Source organism: Anomaloglossus baeobatrachus, chromosome 9, assembly GCF_048569485.1.
Source record: "Anomaloglossus baeobatrachus isolate aAnoBae1 chromosome 9, aAnoBae1.hap1, whole genome shotgun sequence".
In the NCBI taxonomy this organism is placed as follows: domain Eukaryota; kingdom Metazoa; phylum Chordata; class Amphibia; order Anura; family Aromobatidae; genus Anomaloglossus; species Anomaloglossus baeobatrachus.
The window spans coordinates 224,762,740-224,785,824 of NC_134361.1; the positions used below are offsets into that span (position 1 = coordinate 224,762,740).

Here is a 23,085-nt window from a genome sequence, read left to right on the forward strand (position 1 = left end):
TCCCGGGGTACTGACTGAAGATGTGACAGTCTCGTCGATTCTGGCCACATCTAGTCAGGGGTTTCAGGCAGCGTTAGAAGCTGACGACAGCCTGAAAGCTCTTAAGGAGCAGGCGGCACAGCCTCCCTCGGACTCGGACCCGGAGCGAGTGGTCTGGGACCAAGGACGGCTGTACCGGGCCACGGTCCAGCAGGGTTCACCGGAGGCGTGGCCCAGGGACCGACAGTTGGTGGTACCCTATCCGTTCCGGACGGAGTTGTTGCGGATCGCACATGAGATTCCGATGGCCGGACACCTAGGGATCGCTAAGACCAAGGCCAGGTTAAACCAGCATTTCTACTGGCCAAAAATGGGGGCCGATGTGGCTGCCTACTGCCGTTCGTGTGAAACCTGTCAGAGAGTGGGGAAGGCGGGGCCACGCCCCAAAGCCCCACTAGTATCTCTGCCAATCATCGATGAGCCTTTCAGGAGGGTGGCTGTGGATCTGGTCGGCCCGCTGGCCATCCCCAGCAGCTCCGGGAAACGCTTCCTACTGACGGTAGTGGACTATGCCACCCGGTACCCAGAAGCAGTGGCCTTGTCGTCCATTCGGGCTGACAAGGTGGCCACCGCATTGCTGGAGATTTTCTCCCGAGTGGGTTTTCCCCAGGAAATGCTCACTGACCGGGGGACCCAATTCATGTCCCAGCTGATGGAGGCCCTCTGTAAGCAAGTCCAGGTGCGACATCTGGTGGCCAGCCCGTACCATCCACAGACTAATGGCCTGTGCGAGCGGTTCAATGGCACCTTAAAGCAGATGCTTAAGATGTTGGTCGACTCCCATGGGCGTGACTGGGAGCGGTATCTCCCACACCTGTTATTTGCTTACCGGGAGGTTCCACAGGCCTCAACAGGATTCTCACCGTTTGAGCTCCTGTACGGGCGACGTGTGCGGGGCCCCCTGGCTCTGGTGAAAGAGGCTTGGGAAGGGGATTTGGCCACCCCTGGAGTGTCGGTTATCGAGTATGTCATGCGCTTCCGGGACAAAATGCAGGCCTTGACGCAACTGGTACACGACAATATGGCTCAAGCCCAGGCCGATCAGAAGCGTTGGTACGACCAGAACGCTTGTGAGAGGACCTACCAAGTGGGTCAAAAGGTGTGGGTACTGGTCCCCGTACCACAGGACAAGCTTCAGGCAGCCTGGGAAGGCCCATACCTCGTGTACCAGCAGCTCAACCCTGTAACGTACCTGGTCACCCTGGACCCTGCCCGTGGAAGGCGGAAGCCCTTCCATGTGAACATGATGAAGGCACATCATGAGCGGGAGGCATGTGCGCTCCCCGTGTGCAACCTGCCCGAGGAGGGAGAAGCGGAAACCCTCTTGGATATGCTAGCCCAGGTTAGGGCAGGCGGATCCATTGAGGATGTGGAGGTTGGCCACCAGCTCTTGGAAGACCAACGGTCCCAGCTGTGGGCCACCCTCCTCCCCTTCCGGGGGTTGTTTACCAACCAGCCCGGAAGGACTGACTTGGCTGTCCATCACGTGGACACTGGGGATCATCCCCCGATCCGGCGTTCAGCATATCGGGTCTCCCTGGAGGTGCAGCAACACATGCGCCAGGAGATTGACGAGATGCTGAAGCTGGGGGTGATCCAGGCATCCAACAGCGCTTGGGCCTCGCCTGTAGTCCTCGTCCCTAAGAAGGACCGAACCACTCGGTTCTGCGTGGACTACAGGGGGCTCAATGCGGTCACGGTCGCCGATGCGTACCCAATGCCACGCATCGATGACCTGCTCGATCAGTTGGCCGGGGCTCAGTACCTGACCATCATGGATCTGAGCCGGGGATATTGGCAGATCCCCCTGACTCGCAAGGCCAGGGAACGCTCTGCCTTTATTACCCCATTTGGACTGTACGAGTCCACGGTGATGCCATTCGGGATGAGGAATGCCCCTGCCACTTTCCAGCGGATGGTCAACACCCTGCTCAAGGGACTTGAAGGGTACGCGGCCGCGTACCTGGATGACATTGCCGTCTTCAGTCCCACCTGGGAGGACCACCTAGAGCATCTAGCACAGGTGCTCAGGCGGATCCACCGGGCAGGTTTGACCATCAAGCCGGGAAAGTGTCAGCTGGCCATGAGCGAGGTCCAGTACCTCGGTCACCGGGTAGGTGGGAGAACACTGAAGCCCGAGCCTGAGAAAGTGGAAGCCATCGCATCCTGGCCCACCACCAGGACCAAGAAGCAGGTGATGTCCTTCTTGGGGACCGCTGGGTACTATAGGAGGTTTGTTCCATGCTATAGTAGCCTGGCAAAGCCCTTGACGGACCTCACCAAGAAGAAGCTGCCCTCTGCAGTCGATTGGACAATGGACTGCGAGACAGCCTTCCGGGCCCTAAAGGACGCCCTGTCCAGCCCGCCCGTGCTACAGGCAGCCGACTTCACGCGGCCGTTTGTAGTACAGACCGACGCCAGTGACTTCGGCCTCGGTGCGGTGCTCAGCCAGGTGGACTCTGCGAGCCAAGAGCACCCAGTCTTGTACCTGAGCAGGAAGCTGTTACCAAGGGAAGTTGCCTATTCCACGATGGAGAAGGAGTGCCTGGCCATAGTGTGGGCCCTGCAGCGTCTGCAACCCTATCTATACGGGCGCCACTTCATCGTGGAGACGGACCACAATCCCCTCAGCTGGTTGCACACCGTCTCTGAGACGATTGGGCGATTGTTGCGATGGAGCCTTGCGCTCCAGCAATACAACTTCACCATTCGCCACAAAAGGGGCCGTGACCACGGTAACGCAGACGGGCTGTCCCGACAAGGAGAGGTCGCGGACGGGCGCACGGGGGAACACCGGAGTGTGCTGCCCCCTAGCGCCCTCAAAAGGGGGGAGGTGTGAGGCAAATCCCGGGATATGAAGATGAATTATGACTCCAGTCATAATCCCTCATCACTCCCTGGCAGTGCCCCCTCCCTTCTTGTTCTCAGTGTTCCACTTACACCTCCATGGCCATGTCCTGTGATATGGAAATGAGGTGGTGTGGGAACAATGGACACAGGATGACTCCCTGCCGTCACCCTGTAACAAGAGTTGTATCTCATTAGCAAGGCTATGGAAATAGCCAGACAGAACGACTCCAGTAAAAAATGGTTCATATCTCGCAAGCCATATTTCCGATAAATATGGCAACCATAAAAATGGTGTCTCCGCATGCGGACGATGCCGGCACACCCTTTTTATGGGAGCAGGACATTGGGAAATGCCCCAGGCGTGATATCAGCCAATGGGGAACTGGCAGACAGGTCATGAGTCCCCTCGTTCTGTAGCTAAATTCATAACTGTCACAATGAGAGCATTGGCGTCCGCCTACGACGCTCCCAGGCAAAGTTATGGCCCATATTCCATGTTGTGGATTGTCCATAACTCAAGCCAGGGGTGGAGCAGTGCTTCCCTGTGAGGTCACTAAGGTAGGAGGGGACCTGGATCTGCCCAGGTTGATAACCCTACTTCGGCCATTTTCCAGTGTTCTTTTCGCTGGGGGCACGTGTAGGAAACATCTGTGGGAAGGATCCTAGAAACCTGGGTACAGCGCCCCCCTGTGGCCAGACGCAACAAGGTAACTGCTGGAACTGTGTATGCCTGTTTGTAACCCATGCTTTGATTGTAACTGTACTCTGACATATGTATATTCTGTAGATTCCCTATTGTATATATTGTAGTTTCTAGTGTGCTTTAGGCTGATTAAATTATATAATTAATCTTGGGCTGTTCTGTTATCTCGATCTTGAATCCCACGTCTGTGTGTTCGGCTAATAGTTACCGTAAATCGGTTGGTGGCAGCGAATTGTGCCAAGGATTATCGTGGGGAGGCCAGTGAGATTCGGGGAGATTTTATATATTCCGCCCGCGGAGGTCGGGGGAATATATACCTTACTCTCACCGGGGACCCTTCAATAATCGGCATAAGTAGTATAGCGGCCTCCTTGCTTATGGTCGGGCAATTCCATAATTGGCCTGACTATAAGAGGGGCGCTAGAGAGCGCGTCACGTGCTCTGTCTGTCGGTCGGGAGGTATAAAGGAGGGGTGACCCCCACTTGTTACCCCCCGATTGTGACGTACTGGTAGCCAGCGCGGGGGATTTCTGAGTGACCCCCCCGGTGGTTTGTGACAGATACGTTGAAGTATTTCAACTCTATATGGGTCTTAATAGATATTCGGACCAGGGGCAGAGACTCAGCGCTGAACCTGGGGAGGGGTAGTTAGCAAAAAAACAACAAAAAACTGCTGCCATGTGACATAATTTATTTATTTTTTTTAAATCCGAAAAATGCATTCAAGGGTTATTCCCAATAAGGACAAACTATCTGCAGAATAAGTGATAACTTCTGTCACTTTTGGGGCTTTCTGCCTCGTTGTTGTGCTCCTGTCCCAAAAGAAATGTAATATGTGTACTGAATTGTTCACTCTTGTGTAATTTATTTTTGGTCTTTTTTTTTTTGTGGGATCCCATCATAGGAAAATAAAGGTTCTCTAAGAGTTAATTACTGTTGTCCTTCGCTCCAAAATAGGGAAAATCTTCTAGGACCGGACTCTGAGGTCTGGTGTGCTTACTGATTTCGCTCCCCGTCAGTGTTACCACCCCATCATCTGATGCAGTCAATGGCACCTTCACTTTCCACTGCTTCTCCCGGACTTGGAAGACTTGCATCCATTGCCAGTTCACAGAACTAGAACCAAGATCTACTTTTTGTAGTTGGGACTATACAGATGAATCTCCCTCCTCTACCTACCATTATATTATATCTCTTATAAGTTCAGAGTTTACACTACAGTTCAAAAGTTTAGGGTCACCTAGATATTTATTTCCTTATTTTTGAAAGAAAAGCACATTTTTTTTCAATGAAGCTAACGTTAAACAGAAATCCCCTCTATACATTGTTAATGTGGTAAATGACTATTCTTGCTGCAAACGTCTGGTTTTGAGTGCAATATCTACATAGGTGTACAGAGGCCCATTTCCAACAACCACCACTGCAGTCTCCTAATGGTACATTGTGTTTGCTAACTGTGTTAGAAGGCTAATGGATGTTTAGAAATCCCTTGAAAATACTTGTGCAGGTATGTTAGCACAGCTGAAAACAGTTTTGCTGATTAGAGAAGCTATAAAACTGACCTTCCTTTGAGCTAGTTGAGAATCTGGAGCATTACATTTGTTGGTTCCATTAAACTCTCACAATGGCCAGAAAAAGAGAACTTTCCTGTGAATCTCGACAGTCTATTCTTGTTCTTAGAAATGAAGGATATTGCATGCGAGAAATTGCCAAGACACTGAAGATTGCCTACAACGGTGTGTACTACTCCCTTCAGAGGAGAGCACAAACAGGCTGTAACCAGAGTAGAGAGAAGTGGAGGCCGCGCTGCACAACTGAGGAGAGCACAAACAGGCTGTAACCAGAGTAGAGAGAAGTGGAGGCCGCGCTGCACAACTGAGGAGAGCACAAACAGGCTGTAACCAGAGTAGAGAGAAGTGGAGGCCGCGCTGCACAACTGAGCAACAAGACAAGTGCATTACAGTCTCTAGTGTGAGAAATCCACGCCTCACATGTCCTCAACTGGCAGCGTCATTACATAGCACCCACAAAATGCCAGTGTCACCGTCTACAGTGAAGAGGCGACTCCGGGATGCCGGCCTTCAGGGCAGAGGGGCAAAGAAAAAGCCATATCTGAGACTGGCTAATAAAAGGAAAAGATTAATATGGGCAAAAGAACAGACATTGGACCGAGGAAGATTGGAAAAAGTGTTATGGACAGACGAATCGAAGTTTGAGGTGTTTGGATCACACATACGCAGAATACTGAAAAGATGCTGGAAGAGTGCCTGACGCCTTCTGTCAAGCATGGTGGAGGTAATGTGATGGTCTGGGGTTGCTTTGGTGCTGGTAAAGTGGGAGAGTTGTATAAGGTAAAAGGGATTTTGAATAAAGAAGGCTATCCCTCCATTTTGCAACGCCATGCCATACCCTGTGGACAGCGCTTGATTGGAGCCAATTTCATCCTACAACAGGACAATGACCCAAAGCAAACCTTCAAATTATGCATGACCTATTTAGGAGAGAAGCCGGCAGCTGGTATCTATCTGTAATGGAGCGGCCCAGTCACCAGACCTCAACCCTATAGAGCTGTAGTGGGGGCAGCTTGACCGTATGGTACCAAAAAGTGCCCATCAAGCCAATCCACCTTGTGGGAGGGGGGAAATATCTCCAGATTACCCCCGCAAATTACAAGTCTGCAAAGCTGGAATTGTGCAAAGGAGCATTCTGTGCCGAAAGCAAAGTGTGACGAGAACATTATTATTTCAAATAAAAATCATTATTTCTGGCCTCGTCACTGTCTGCACGAGATTCTCTATTCATTATGCAGCTCGTCTGATAAATACAAGTATATTATTCATGGAAAAGACAAAATTGTCCCCAAACCTTTGAAGTGTAGGGTACACATCTAAAACTAATAACCTTTTCCTTCTGTAGCTCTCCGTGTTATGGAGCGGCGATTGTATGACTTTCCCCGTAACATTGTGCCTGATATCATCATTTCTTTCCGTCTTTCCAATACAATATTCCCACTTGCCGTGTAAGAGCGAGCAGCTGTCCGCTCTCCCTTGAGCCCTCCTGGCTGCTGTAATTTTACATCTTTATGAATCTCATTCTCCTCATTTCTAAGAACTGTTTTATGCATGTGGACGAGTCTGAAAAAAGGGGTCGAGCCAAAGTATTATGGAGTGATACAAACATCAGCAGAAAATACTTTCCACTTCGGATCCTCCGGCACGTGTTCCTTAACGTGTAATAAAAGCTCGGGAAGAACAACGTGTTCTCCTGCGAGGCCGCGACATCTGGGAATATCATGAGGGATCGGTGAAGATCTACTGGAATCCTTTCATTAGGGTCTGTAAGAAGAGCAAGTGTTAAGGGTTGTATCTAGAATTAGGTACAGATCTTTTTGACATAGTGGGTTAGTACCACAACATTTTGAAGATTTCCGCTTTGTCTGTAAATTGTTTTTTGTTTTTTTTTTTTACATCAGGAAGCTGAAGATCTGTACTGATAATGTATTGTTCAAGCAAGCACTTGACAAAGTGACATTAAATTAGATACCATAATTGTCAATAGTCCAATATATTCATATAGTGCACATTTGCGCTCACAGCCCCTACGCAGAGCTATGTATCATCAGAAGCGAAACGTATCATGCCCCCTCTGCATCTGTCCTCGCAGCTTTTGCAGACTTTAGGTCTCAGTAATGGTGGTTTGGCAAATCGATTTGCATTCATCTGCATGGGTGGGCATTTTTAGATGCTGCCCACAGCGGTGAATCAGATCTTTTTTTATTTTTCCCTCCTTTTTATATAGAAGTTGCCAGCTGACCTTGGAAATATTATCCTCACCCCCTCACTCGGTCAACTTGATTCCCAGACGAAGCGCACATCTGACGAGTAAAACCTTTTATAAGTTGGGAAGATACGTGCCAAGCGAGCGAGTCTCAGGCTTGTTTGGGCAAATACTGCTGACTAAATGAGGGATTAACGAACGTGGCAAAATCTGCCTCATCCGCGGTCTTCTCTTTATGTCAGACCCAGATGATAGGTTTAATTTACCCCAAATTTGAAGGATTAAGCAAAGTCTCTGACAGCTCCACAATCCCTGCGCCTTTGTGAGTGTAGCTAATAGTTGTATAAAATGTGAAGAATCTGTCACTTTTGTCAGTAAAAGCTTTTATACCGGTAGAAAAGAAAATGCAATCCGACTTCAGGTTGTTACTATAGTAGTGGTGTAAATACAATAAAACGCTCTCACTCCGCACAGATAATCCCATAACTCCGCTTAATCCAGATTGTTTGGCAAGAGCATGTATAACATCTTAGCAAAACCCAAAAACTTTACAATGATGTTCAGTAGGTGCTACTTGTGTTGTCTGTTCATGGCTAGTAAATCAATATAACCTATAACACAACCCATACGTAGCATCAGCAAGCAAAAAAGTACAAGAAACACCAAAAAAGTGATGCAAGCTTATGCCAAATACTTTATAAAAAATATTTTTTTTTTCAAGGAAGTATTAAAAAGTTTCAAAACCATACACAAAACTGCAGCAAGTACAAGGAAAAAACAACAAGGGGACACCTGGCAAACTCTACTGGTATGGTATATAAAAAAAATGAATAATAATAATAAACAGTGCAAATACATAAATATAAATACTTATAGTAATTATCACTGTAAAACTTACAAAGGTAAATATAATTGCATGTAATATCAGACACAAGTGTGTGAATAGCAGCAACAAAATATAGAAAAAGAACAAGTGTCTAAGTGTAAACGCAATTACTAGTCCAGAGACTCACACGTACCTGACGCGCGTTTCGGAAGAAAAGCTTCGTAAAGGTAAATATCTTATAATGTATTTGGCATAAGCTTGCATTCCTTCTTTGGTGTTTCTTGTTCATGGTTAGTGACACAATACGTACACACATTTCTAAAGAAGAAGGTGCAGAAAATAGTGAAACTAGATGGGGATCGTCTTATGTAATACAGTAGATGTATAGGAATAAAATAAGTCGTTATGGCTACATATTGTTTCTATACACCATATACTCAAGGCATGTATATTTCTAGTATGTACAATATATACTGGTCATTCCTTACCATTTCAATCCCGCTTTTTACAGTCAGTGAATGGAAACTATAATTTTGTGCATTTTTAGGCTAAAAACCGGTAGAGACCGAAGCTGCCATTCACTTTTTAGGGATCTGTGATTTGTTTTACAGTGTCCTCCCTTATTGTACAGATGTATGCTGGACTCTGCATGGGTTGTAAAATGAGACAAAAAAAGATATACCGGTACATGCAAAAAAATTCTAAAAAAAAAGTGGAGATGTTTTGCATCTCAAAATGGCAATTTTCATACTTACCGAGTAGACAAGTCACGGCTACGTCATTATAGTCCTTCCTACTCTATATTACTACCTCTCTGGGGTTTAAAACCTATATATATGGGCAGAGACCCGCTATTAAAGGATGGGTTGTAAAGTAAACTGCTGCCAGATGCCACATACCTCCAGTGAGAACAAAGGATTGAGCATGTTGAAATTCAGCATGCCCGATCCCTCCAATAAATACCACACTTGTCTAGGCAAACTGCGAAACCTCTCCTGTCATGGACTCCGGGCCAAATGCTCCCACTGTGCAGAATTGTAGCAAACTCAGTTTTTCTGGCTTCCGAAATCTTTAGAAGACACCAGTATTGGATGGGTGCGTCCATGACAAACCCCATTGATATATTTGCAGATTCAGCGGTGGACGGATGTGATCAGTGAGTGGAGCCGGAAAGCACAGATTCGTGGAGTACGGAGTGGTCCTGTCCGGCTCCATACACTGCTGGAGATAATAACATCTGATCCATGGGGGGGGGGGGGGACCTGGGCTATCAATATCATAAACCTGGAAAACCTCTGTATTTAGAGGGAGGTGGGGAAGAGCGCCCCATGGTTTGTATTGACTTATTGGGGGGCATCATCAGAGTGTCCATCATATCAATGGGGAAAATCTGACATAATTTGCAGCAGATCATCGAGCACAGATGTGATGTCAGCCGAAGCTAGGTTTTTGTTTTATTTATTTTTGTTTATTTTTCTATTATTTAATTTAGTATTTTCTTACAATCCTGGACATTGTACTTTTATCTAGATAAATCCAGTAATGTAGCAGATTATTTCATCCTTTTATTCCAGCACCCAAGTGTGTAATTTCCACTAGCAAAAACCTCACTCGATATCACTGTCATTATATTCAGCATTTGCTTTATATGATTTTCTGATTGTATCTGACTCGTATTTTGTGTTTTTTCTCAGCTGCTGAATCGAAAGGACAAGGCCACGTTTGATAAATTGGATTACCTGCTCACAAAAGAGGACAATTACAAGCGGACGAGAGAGTACATCCGAAGCTTAAAGATGGTCCCGTCCATCCCATATTTAGGTAAGTCTCACCCCTGTTTAGTATTTGATAGACAGGTCCATGTGAAGTTGTCCGTCATTGTGTTGTGGACGGACGAGTCTTCCCTCCACCATCGGTAAGTGATAGCAATGCGATCGGTTCATCATTCATCACATAGGCCACGTCCGCTCCTACCGGTCATCCCATGGCTCGGCGCCGGTTTATGTCTCCAATCTTGTGTGTGTATACAATGACGTCACTGCTTCCGGTAGGTTGTGGGCAGCTTATGTCAGTAAACATTGGATTTGTACCTTTAACAGGCGTTTATTAATAAAGAGAACATAGCTGAGTTTAGATACTGTAGCTTTTCCCTCTCTGGAAGTCGCTGTGGTTTGGGTACAGGCTATTTTGGTACATTATGTTCCGGGCATAGGAAGAATAAGTGTTTTTTCTTGTTCACGGGTCAGTCTTGTGTGGCGAGGTCCATGTCTGTTTCTCACATCTACACAATATTCCTGGCGGATGTATTATCCCAAACATACGGGCAAGTGTTGCCGCGGATTCTGAAGAGTGCCAATGCTTCCCTGGTCTCCTGACAGTCTATGATCACCCGGATCCAACGTTGATCACCTGGACACAACATGTCATCCCTTCAGGCGATTGTTGGCCGCAGTCGTGTCGACTTGTCGTTGGAACCGGAATGAGCAGAGCACCAGGGAAACGTTACCACAGGAGCAGTAGGGGTATGACCCCTCCTTTTGGTAATTTAGGGGGCAAAAAAGATTATTTATTTATTTTTTTTTGGTCTTTCTTGAGCTTGTATTGTGGAGTGGAGGCTTTCCAGAAAGTCACTACAGTTCATGTTCTGGGTAATAGATTTCTTTCTTAGGTAGCCAAGATCTCGGATTTTTATGGTCAGAATCCAGTGAGATCAGCACATTTGTGGCAGCGCCCGCGAATAACACTGGGTTGTAAATTATACGACCGGAGAATGTATGAGGTTTCACGGCCCACACAGTCCGTGGTAATTGCAGCTTCCTTTTGCTGTTTTTGTTTCATTCACTTTTTGCTTTCTAAATTTTGTAATAATACAATCCTCAAGATCAAAATTACAACACCAAGAAGGAAAAGGTGTGAAATTGTGGAACGCACGGGATGGACAGGGAGGGGCAAATAATGAAGAAATGGAAACAAAGCGTTTTCAAAACACCTTGATGAATTCATTGAGTGTCCGCTCCACACAGAAATCCCCGCAGCCTTACACACTCTGACATGGCATCAGTATGGGAATTAATGGTCGTCTGAGGAATCTTCTGCCTCGCTGAATGCATTTGGACAGAATGGAAATCCGCTGGTACCATGAGCAGCCTGAGTGGCCTGCAGCGTCACCGGACTAGTCTATCACTGAGCTCGGGTAGGATGTCATTAATCGGGAGATTCCCGCAGCGGATCTTGATTCCTATGGACATTTTTTTCATGGTCGATTCCTCATGGCGCGACCCACATTGTCTCTCCAGATTCGAAGAATAGCTCTTACTGATCCATTCTGTACTGCAAGTGAGTTATTATGGGTGCATATAATACACCGCTTTCATGTGATTCAAGATTCGCAACTTTATGTCTCTAGTCATCTGTAATGCTGGTGTCTCTGCACATACACCGACTTACTCACCGCCCCGGCTGGGTCACATCCTCCCTTGCACTCCCCCGGCCATCCACGTGTGCTGCTGCCTCCTTCCCCTCCCAGGTCCTGTACATGCCGCCCAGGGTTCCCAGGAGTGCACCTAAGGCCCTGTGCGCACACTGCGTTTTTACACGCTTTTTTTTGTGTTTTTGCTGCAGACATTTCTTGAGAAAATGGTTGTAACCTTTCTGCAGACATTCCCCAGCAAAACCTATGGAAAAAAAAATAGCTGTGCGCACACTGCTTTTTTTCTTAAGAAAAATCTTTCTGCAGAATTTCTTGAGAGAAAGAATGAGCATGTCACTTCTTTTCTGCAGGTACCTGCGTTTTTTGCCATAGATAATGGTAAAAAAAAACCCGCAGAGACCAACCTGCGGAAAAAACGCGGTAAAAACGCATGCGTTATTGGTGCGTTTTTTTAATGTAAGTGTGCTAATCTTTGAGACTCTCAAGAAATTTCCTTTTTCTAGTGCGCACAGGGCCTAAGACGTGCATACACACCGACCCTCCTCTTAAAGGGCCGGCATGCCATTTCCAGGAAATGCCTCTCATACTGTGGCTGAGAAGCACTGTGTATTTAAGGCACCTTCCCATTAGGGGAGGTGCCTGCACAATGCCTCTTGTTAGTCAGTCAGTCTCCAGTCTGCTACCTAGCTAGTTCTCAGGTCGTGAGCTCCTGTCCCATTAGCCTTGTGTCTGTCTCCAGTACCAGCCTTCCAATACCATGTCCTATCCCTGCCTTGCCCACCATTTCTGTTTGTAAGCACCTGTACCCAGCCTGCCTTAGTCACCCCACCTGTACCCGGCTATTCCTGAGTCTGTCACCTGCCCGGGGGCTTAGCTGCCACAGTCCCGGTCACTGCCGTGAGAGTGTTACCTGGCGTCCCCCTCGAGGTGGGCACTTAGTTAAGCCCCTCCCACTAAACGGTAAGCCCTAGTCCCCCCCCCCCCTGTGGTCCAGTGGGTCCACTAATCCCGCTCACTGCCTCTACACCGGCCATGAGCGGTACATCAGCCTATATTAGGTGAGATTTATCCAAACAAAAAATCTGTCAAATTACTACAGCAAATAATCAGGCGGGCGGCTGCTTTTCCAAAACAAATCTGAAAAGTGAGACCTGGTGAAAATAATCAGATCTTCCCCTGTGCAACCATTGATGAACGTTAGGGACATTTGGTGATTCTATGGGATCTTGTTTCTCCTTTATCTCCCTCTGATCTTGCTTCATTTCTAAATGTGGCCACATATACCGGATGAGCCGATTTCAGCGGGATCAGACATCTAATGTCTATAGGGGCCTCCAGCTCTTCCCGAAGTCTGATGTTGGGGAAGAGAAGGAGTGGGCGTTGGGTTTTAACATTCTCGCTCCTTCAGAAGAAGTGTCTGTATTTCCCCCGACTCCCTGTTGAGCGCACGGTTATAGAAGAGTCCGCTATCAATGTATGGCGAGCCTGACCACTGTGGATGATGTACAGAATAAAAGCATCTTCCCCAGAACTTTCCAAAGTCGTGAAATATTTATCTAATGACGAAAAAAAAGGTCAATCTGTTTGATTAACGTCCGTCTGACATCTGTTTTCATCCAAGCTTTGCATTTGGTGAAGTTTTTTCGTGTCTGATGTAAACTCGTCATCCTAAAGTAGAAAGATTCCACAGATCCCTTCCCATGCAATGCGCTTCTATCCTCGGCCATCTGTCTTTCATATTTCACTCCAAAACTTTGGAAAATATTGCATTACCTTTCAGTTTGCGGCTGAATGACTACGACAGACGTATGATTTAAGTGACTGCTCTTGTAGGAATCAATTATCCGCTGTCTCCTGAAAGACTGGACTCGGCAGCTCGAATGTGCATTAGCGATGTGCGATCTGACACGACTTGTAGCTTTTACGTCCATCTGATGTGTCTGGTAATCAGTTTACGAACAGTCCCTGTCTCACTGCCCCCCCCTCCCCCCGTATGTAGGTGAAATTACGCCAAACTACGAGCCGCTTACACATGCGACCTGCCCACCTTTTACTCTTCAGAATGATTGAACATGAAGTTTGACAGCTACAAAGAGTCTGTCTGACCAATTACAACTGGATCTAACATGCAAAACCACAGTCTGCTTTTCTAATTTATTGAGTTGAGGTTTTGCATCTGTGAATCCCAGGGATTTGTTTTAATAATTAATTGCTTGTTTGAATGGAAAATGCAGATTTTGATGCAAATTGACACTTCAGCATCGGAGGTGAGAAGAGCTGATGATGTAAGACCCCGTATACTTGCCGAGATTGGCAGGGATCATTCACGAGTCCTGTCATTAGAATAGGACACATGCACAATACCTGCCGACCATGACCGGTATCTTCAACACCAGTGGCTTAACTAGAGTTCAGTTGGCCCCGGTTCCACAATTCGTACCTAGGATCCCCGTCCCCTCGGGGTACAGGATAATTATGCTGACACTCAACCCTTTCCCTCAGCACCCAGCTTTCCCATACTCCGATATCCCAATATAATATCCGATATTATAATGCATCTCCTAGTCCTCCATATATTATAATGAACCCCCCATAGTCTTTCATATATTATAATACACCCCCATAGTTATACATATATTGTAATGCGCCCCCCATAGTTATACATATATTGTAATGCGCCCCTCATAGTCCTTCATATCATATATTGCATCTCATAGTCCTCCATATATTATAATAAATTCCCCATAGTCCTCCACATATTCATACACTCCCCATAGTCCTCCATATATTATAATGAACTGCCCATAGTCCTCCATATATTATAATGAACCGCCCATAGTCCTCCATATATTATAATGAACCCCCCATAGTCCTCCATATATTATAATGAACCCCCCATAGTCCTCCATATATTATAATGAACCGCCCATAGTCCTCCATATATTATAATGAACCCCCCATAGTCCTCCATATATTATAATGAACCCCCCATAGTCCTCCATATATTATAATACACTCCCCATAGTCCTGCATACAATATAATACACTCACCATAGTCCTCCATATATTTTAATGCTCCCCTATAGTCCTGCATATAATGTAACACCCCCCATAGTCCTCCATGTATTATAATACAGCCCTCATAATTCTCCATATATTATAGTACACCCCCCATAGTCCTTCATGTATTATAATGCACCCCTAATAGTTATTCATATATTATAATGCACCTCCCCCATAGTCCTTCATATCATCATATAATGCACCCCCATAGTCCTCCATGTATTATAATGCACCCCCATAGTCCTCCATATATTATAATACACTCCCCATAGTCCTCGATGCCGAAACAATTGAAAGTGTGATCCTTGATCACCGGGCCCCATAGCGGTCTCGTGGCCCTGCTGCCATTGGTGGTGCGCTACTAGCTGAGGTCCTTAAACCTTAGGGGTCCTTGAAACCTTTAATCTGAAAGGGCGTTTGTTTAGCCTCCATTGGGTACACATTAGTATACTGCTTTAAGTATATTATGCTATTCCGTAAATGGGATCCTGTTAAAAAAAAAAAGTATTAAAAAAATTATATATTAAATGACTATCATGCTAGACATTGGATAAGAAATGCAACTAAATAAAAAAATATAGGAGAAAAACAACTCGCTCATAGGGAAATAGCATTTGTAAAGGGGAGCAGTGGGCGCCGGTAGATGTACGCGCTTTCCTGGTTGGAAGGAGAGCGTACATCTACTCCTGTTTGCGTGTCGATCCAGCTGCTGAGGACGGGCGAATCCTCTCCTGTACGTGGAGATGATGCTGGAGGATTGTCAGTGATGATGGCCGCGCTGGATATAAAAAATCTCAGAGGAAGGAGTTTGCTTTGTATGTAAGTGACCTCGAAACGCGTTGAATAACATGCTCTCCTTCTGTTCCTCCTGTGGCGTTGCTGGCTCCAGAGGCTTTTGGGTATTCTATGTTTCTTGGTGCCAAAGATCAATACATTGTGTTGTATCTGCAGAGAACGTCAGGAACATTATTCACAAGACACTGAATTGGTTTCTATATACTCTGGGTTATACAAACAAGCTGGTACGGGGCACGCCATGTCCTGGGCTGTAGACCCCGGAGCTAATTGAGCCTAGCACATCCATTCTGGCCTGTGCAAATGTTGTGTTGTTACATTTTATATGTGCTTTCTGTTCTTTATAGCCCCGTTTCACCCAGGGTTTATTACATCATCGCCTTCTCTTATGTCAAGTGCATAAATCTTAGTGCTAAAGTTGGCGAGAATGATGGACGTTTGGGGTTTGGCACGCCATTGACACCTCAACTTTGCAAATGTTGTTACTAACTTGCAATAGTCAGAAAATCACTTAATACTACATAGACACTCTCACAGCTTTGTATGTATTTACCGGTGAAGTGATCCCAAGCGCTGGCCAGCTCAGAGGAAAGTTTTAGACCGGGGCCTGTCTGCAATCATAATGTCTTTCTGTTAGTATATACAAGCTGTTAAATGGGAACGTATTCCTTGCTTCTGGGCAGGGAGTCAAAGTCTCTCATCTCAGGATGTCATTTTTTTTTTACTCTTTGTTGCTGGAGAAGCCTTCAGGATTTCTGTTTTCTTATTCAGATGATGATGAGCAATAACCCCCAAAAATCAAGAAATCACCACCTTCATCTAAGTCCTAAAAACATCCTTACCTTCGTTATCTGCAACCAATTTACGGTAATAGATAGTACGTCTATATAGACATGACGCAGGAGGGGTAGTATCATTACATAGCAAAGCGAATGTGCTATTTGGTCACCCCGGGCTATGATCAGACAGTGTTTTTGAGGTTTGTTTTTTAAAGCAGATCCAATCCAAAAAAAAGGAGCAGAAATATCCAACATTTTAGGTGATTTTTATGGCATAATGTTTTTTGAGGGAGCAGATCTGCTCCCAAAAAAGTGTCTGCACCAGCACACCAATCGCCAGGATTTTCCTATATAACCTAAAGCCAGTGCTATACTGGCACTATCAGGCTGATTCTATACATACCTTTAGTTGTCAGCTAGGATGTATAGGTTTTGAAACACAATTGGTGTGTAAAATGAGCAGCTTTTGGAATGACAGCAGCTGCCGATCAGCTGATAGCTGGGGTGGGTATTCATAGTGATTCCCGCCCCCCTGTTATTTATGCTAATTCTATTATAGAATCCGTTTACTAAGTGACTAGAAGGACCTGTGCTGATGTCATACCCATGTAACCAGAAGGGGTTGGGCTTCAGCCAACAGAAAAATAATCTTGCTTCCTGGTATCAGCTATGTTGGCTGAGGCCCCTCCCCTTCTGGTCACATGGGTATGACATCAACACAGGTCCTTCTAGTCACTTAGTAAAACGATTCTATAATAGAATTAGCATAAATAACAGAGGAGGATGGACAGGCAGGGGGGCGGGAATCACTATGAATACCCAACCCAGCTATCAGCTGATCGGCAGCTGCTGTCACTCAAAAGCTGCTCATTTTACAAACTTTACTTGTGTTTCCAAACCTATACATCCTAGCTGACAACTAAAGGTATGTATAGAATAATCCAGTGCTTGAGGTTACATAGGAAAATCCTTGGTGCGCTTTAAAACTTGGGTGTCAGTCTGGAGCTGTAATGGCCGCCATATTAGCTATTACCCAGTAGCAGATAGGACTGAGAAACCTCTGATTAAGAGATGTGACGGAGGGGCCCCTTGTGGCAGCAGTGGGGATCCTGGATGTTGAACCCCCAACCTAAGTTTCGTTACTTCTGATAATTGGTTAAAATTCCCAAAAGAGGTGTCTATGACATGGTTTCCGGTGTGAGTAACTTTTGCAAAAGCCAATGAATCAAATCCCGTCATAGTCCTTGCTTTTATCTTCCGTGTGGATGAGACTATCCACGACCTGTCATTTCAGATGCATTTCTCAGTTTATGGAAGCCTGGAGCATTAGCGCGTTATCCCGAGCTGACCTGCAGGGCTCAAACCCACACACACAACATTAAAGAAACCACGGGCCAAGAAAATGAGAAAGTTTCCATAGGAATTAGTCTGCGAAGAACGTGCAAATTTACTTTAACACATATCACAGGGAAGACTTTCTGAGCTTTGTCCAAATAAGTCAGCATTAGTCTGTACCAAGCAGTAACGCATCTGATCAGATCCCGGTATTTTCAGGCTCTGCACTGAGCTGCTGCGTTTCCCGGTTTCGGGTCGGTTGCCGCTTCCACCTTCGTCATTTTGGACAGACTGCTACGATCTGATAAGGAAACATCCAACAGATTTCCTCTGATATGTAATGGGGAAATAATATTCTAGCTCAAGAAAAGTTTTTTGTGTTGTTAGTTGGAAAAATTCCCAAGATCACGTCATTTCCATTTGCAGACCCGGTGTTAGCAATCTCCGGCAATGGAATAAAACAAAGAGATTGTCTGGAAAAAGTTTTTAATATTCTTTTATGTCTTTGGGGTTTGGGTCGTTAGAGATGGTGCAAAGTGATTCGTAGGAGCCGGTCCATTGACCACGTCAGTAAGCTGCGGCCGTTGTATGGGAGCCGTGAGAACCGCCCCTGCCTCCTGACATCTGCGGCTCTTCTTTTGGCTACCTATGATGACTGTGCACCCAGTTGGCTAGTGAAAGCGATAGCCGGAGATGCCGTCAGGTAAGACGCGGTTCCCACGGGCCAATTCGACACCAACAGACTAGGGACGCGGCTGCTGGACCGGGTCCTGCGAATTAATGTGTCACGTATTTCCGCTACCAATCAGTGTAGTGTAAAAGTGCACTAATATACTGTTTAGTGCCTTTGTTTTTTATTGTGCCTAGTAATCATCACTGATCCAAAGTTAAAGGGTTATTCCTGCTGTGAAAATTTATTGTAGATGAATTGAGGGGGGGGGGGGTCATACTACTGGGACCACCCTGATCATTAGAATAGGGGATCCTAACTCTCCTGTGTAAATAGGGTGGTCAGACGTGGTCTCTGTTGCTCCATTCTTTGCCTTTAGGACTGTTGAAGGTCAAGCTCTTTCCCCGGCATTCCCATACAAACAGTATAGAGTGATAGTATGCGACTACAGCTCAATTCACACAGAGAATTATTAAAGACTGCTGTGTTCTGTCAGTCTGTGGGGGTCCTAGTAGTCCCCGTACTAAGCTTTCTCCGAAAGTGCTATAACAGTAGTGCGCGTGCTCCACCACTGCTCCATCAAACAGGGTATTCAAGACCCCCCTGTTCTGTCAGTCTGTGGGGGTCCTAGTAGTCCCCGTACTAAGCTTTCTCCGAAAGTGCTATAACAGTAGTGCGCGTGCTCCATCAAACAGGGTATTCAAGACCCCCCTGTTCTGTCAGTCTGTGGGGGTCCTAGTAGTCCCCGTACTAAGCTTTCTCCGAAAGTGCTATAACAGTAGTGCGCGTGCTCCATCACACAGAGTATTCAAGACCCCCCTGTTCTGTCAATCCATGGGGGTCTCAATGGTAAGACCCTACTGATGTACCAGTTGGTCCATCCAATTCTTACGTGAAAATTGATAAGACCTTTTTAAACCTGAACACCTCGTCAATGTCTTTTGCATTAGAAAGAGCAGAAAGCATCAATAAGGAGTGTGTTTTGCTTTTAAGGACCCAGTGCAAAGTTTTGAGGACCTTCAGTGCAAAGACAGACTCTTGATTTTAATGTGAAATGTGTAATACTACATTCCCCCTGCGGGGGGCGTTGCAGGGAAATGTAACACTTGTAGCTGGGTTTGCAGGTTATAGAAAGTACAATTTAATACATAAAGCAAACAGTGATAAATTATGTTTTCTTTATTGCTCATTTCACGTCTTTACATTGAGCAGATGGAAGCATAAAAAAAGTCATTTTTTTGTTTTCTATAAAATCAATATAATAATAATTTCTATAATAAACAATCAGTTGTGGAGAGTAAGCACCAGTGTGAGATCCACACATACTATGGCGATGTCCCACATATAGCACCGCTGTATAGGCCTGGATTATACATACTGACGTCTCGTAACGTTTCAGCTTTTAAGAAAAATCTCTGTACCAGAGTACTAATAACATACATGGGCTCGGCAATGTTTTCCGTACTTTTCCTCCTGCATCATTACCTGCCCTCCGGATTAATAGGGCTCTCCAGACTCCATATATTCCAGAAAACCAACAGTTCATTATATGGATCTGGTTATTAAAGTGCTCACTATATATAGCCTTGATTGAACCTGCACTGGACTGCCCCTTCATTTCAAGAGAATGCAAAGTGGAATGGTGCAGGGTCATTGAGGACTTGAACATGTACCCGAATTCTGGTCTAATTCATACCAGTATCCCGGAGAACATACCTTGCACCACATATTGCATGTATTTTAGACACTTTTTTACCTCATGCAATAAAATGTGTCTTAAAATGCAAAAAATTTGTTGAAGGGTGAAGAGTATTCCAACAAATAGGTGTAAGGGTCATTGATGGCTTGATACATCAGAGAAGAGTGACTATGATAAATGTACCCGAATTCTGGTATAATTCATACCAGTATCCCGGAGAACATACCTTGCACCACATATTGCATGTATTTTGAACACTTTTGTACCTTTGTTCAATAAAATGTGTCTGAAAATGCAAAATGTTTATGGAAGGGTGAAACGTATTCCAACAAATAGGTGTCAAGCCCACCTTGCGTTGGAAGACCCAACCCATCGCCATGTAGTGTAGTCCTAAGGATGAAAATCTTGGCCTGACAGCAGGTCTAAGCACTCAGATCAGGTCCTTAGACCCACATTCATATTAAGACTTTCATCCTATAAGATGGGTGTACACTTGCACCTATAATATGCCAATCTGAACATTTGGATTTTTCTCCAACACCAAGGATGAAACTGTATATAGCTCTTATGCTTTCTTACTAAAAACTCATTTATTCCAACCCATTTTATAAAATGTCTCATATGAGTAACATATACCCTGTTGTTCCAAAAATAGGCATCCCCCAAAAATAAGCCCTAGGTTAAATATAAGCCTTACCCCAAAGCTAAGCCCTAGTTAGTCATCGCCTCCAGCACTAGGTTATGTCACTAACATCACGGACATAACCTAATGCTGGAGGCACTGGAATAGGCATAATGTAGCTCACAAATTGTCCTGCCGCTTCCTCCCACCATGGCAAGGTAAAATCTGCTCACCTGCTCCAGAGTACCACCTCCTGAGTCTTGTCATCTCGTTCCCGCCTCCTGGCCGCTACTGCGCTATGGTGTGGGCTTGGCTGCTGCTCCCGAGTCCTGCCTCCTGGGTCCCACCCCCTGGTTGCTACTGCGCTATGGTGTGGGCTTGGCTGCTGCTCCCGAGTCCTGCCTCCTGGGTCCCACCCCCTGGTTGCTACTGCGCTATGGTGTGGGCTTGGCTGCTGCTCCCGAGTCCTGCCTCCTGGGTCCCACCCCCTGGTCGCTACTGCGCTATGGTGTGGGCTTGGCTGCTGCTCCCGAGTCCTGCCTCCTGGGTCCCACCCCCTGGTTGCTACTGCGCTATGGTGTGGGCTTGGCTGCTGCTCCCGAGTCCTGCCTCCTGGGTCCCACCCCCTGGTTGCTACTGCGCTATGGTGTGGGCTTGGCTGCTGCTCCCGAGTCCTGCCTCCTGGGTCCCACCCCCTGGTTGCTACTGCGCTATGGTGTGGGCTTGGCTGCTGCTCCCGAGTCCTGCCTCCTGGGTCCCACCCCCTGGTTGCTACTGCGCTATGGTGTGGGCTTGGCTGCTGCTCCCGAGTCCTGCCTCCTGGGTCCCACCCCCTGGTTGCTACTGCGCTATGGTGTGGGCTTGGCTGCTGCTCCCGAGTCCTGCCTCCTGGGTCCCACCCCCTGGTCGCTACTGCGCTATGGTGTGGGCTTGGCTGCTGCTCCCGAGTCCTGCCTCCTGGGTCCCACCCCCTGGTCGCTACTGCGCTATAGTGTGGGCTTGGCTGCTGCTCCCGAGTCCTGCCTCCTGGGTCCCACCCCCTGGCCGCTCCTGCGCTATGGTGTGGGCTTGGCTGCTTCCCCAGGGTCCCAGCTGGCCATGCTCGCTCTCACAAAAGCAACCACGTGTGACATGACAACCACCATTCCCGAGCCCCGCTCCAGACTCCCGCCTTCTGCCCCCTCCCGGCTGCATAAAAAAGAAGAGTGCCACTGCCACGCAAAGTGTTTTGAGAGTGCCAGTGTTACCATAAGAGACACTGAGACTGCACCAGCAACTATGAATGTAAGTTAGGGTTAAGGTCACTAACCCTAAAGCTGCCCATACACCTTCAAGTTGGAGCTGGCCTTATACCTTTAAGGTAAATTGAAGCATAAATGTGAGATTTGTTTTTAATGGGGGAAAAAAAAAATAAGCCATCCCCCAAAAATAAGCGCTAGCTCTTTTTTTTTTTTTTGGAAACGAAAATAATATAAGACCCTGTCTTACTTTTGGAAAAAGACGGTAGGTGCATTTTTGCAAATCCAAACCTTACTATGAGTCTTAATGACATGAACTTACAGCATTAAGGCCTTGTGCGCACTGGGAAATGGAATTTTCTTGTGAAAATTCCGCATGCTCTCAAAGATTACCGCACCCGCGGTAAAAAACCGCGGGAAACCGCACCCGAAAACCGCATGCGGTTTGCCGCTGTTTGCTGCGGTTTTACCGTGGTATTATTCGCGGTATTGCCGCGGTTTTGCCGCGTGCGGGTTGGGATGTGCTTTATTGCATTCAATGCAATAAAGCACATTGAAAGAAAAAAAAAAAAGTCATTTAATTCTGAGATAGTAGATAGACAGAAGAATAGATAGAGGGATAGATAGACAGACAGAGGGATAGATAGAGGGATAGATAGAGGACAGATCGCTGCATTTCCCACGGTCGGCAGTGAGTTCACATTACCGGCCGTGGGAAATGACCAGTAATTACCTCTGCTGTCTGCTGCTTTCATTCAGCGCTGTGTCTGTGACAGTCGCGGCTGGATGGAAGCAGCGCAGGACCTGTGGATTACGCCGGAGCGGTGGATTACGCCGGAGCTTTGTTTCCGGGGGGGTTAATAAAATGGTGAACGAGGCTTGTTTGTTTTATTTAAAATAAAGGATTTTTCGGTGTCTGTTTTTTTCACTTTACTTACGGGTTGATCATGTCAGCTGTCACATAGACGCTGCCATGATCAAGCCTGGAGTTAATGGCGGTGATCCACCACCATTAACCCCTTGTATTACCTTGCTGCCACTGCTACACGGTGGCAAGAAGAGCCGAGGACACGCCGGTATTGCCGCATAATGCATGCGACAGTGCCGGGGCAGCTGCGGCTGATATTCTCGGCTGCGGGAGGGGGAGTGAGGCGGGGGACATTAACCCTGCCCCTCTCCCTCCCCAGCCTGAGAATACCGGGCCGCCGCTGTGTGCTTACCTCGGCTGGAAGGTAAATATGCAGCGGAGCCCACGTTCT

At 46.5% G+C, this 23,085-nt stretch overlaps 1 protein-coding gene across 8 annotated transcripts in view; it reads left to right on the forward strand.

The window, feature by feature from the left end:
• The window catches only part of RALGPS1 (Ral GEF with PH domain and SH3 binding motif 1), a 531,171-nt gene that overhangs the window by 227,254 nt on the left and 280,832 nt on the right, over window positions 1–23,085 (forward strand). For all 8 annotated transcript variants that reach the window (XM_075324643.1, XM_075324647.1, XM_075324648.1 and 5 more), the window contains one exon: window positions 9,890–10,016. In XM_075324643.1, the coding sequence (XP_075180758.1) occupies window positions 9,890–10,016 (127 nt within the window). The remainder of the gene's footprint in view (window positions 1–9,889; window positions 10,017–23,085) is intronic.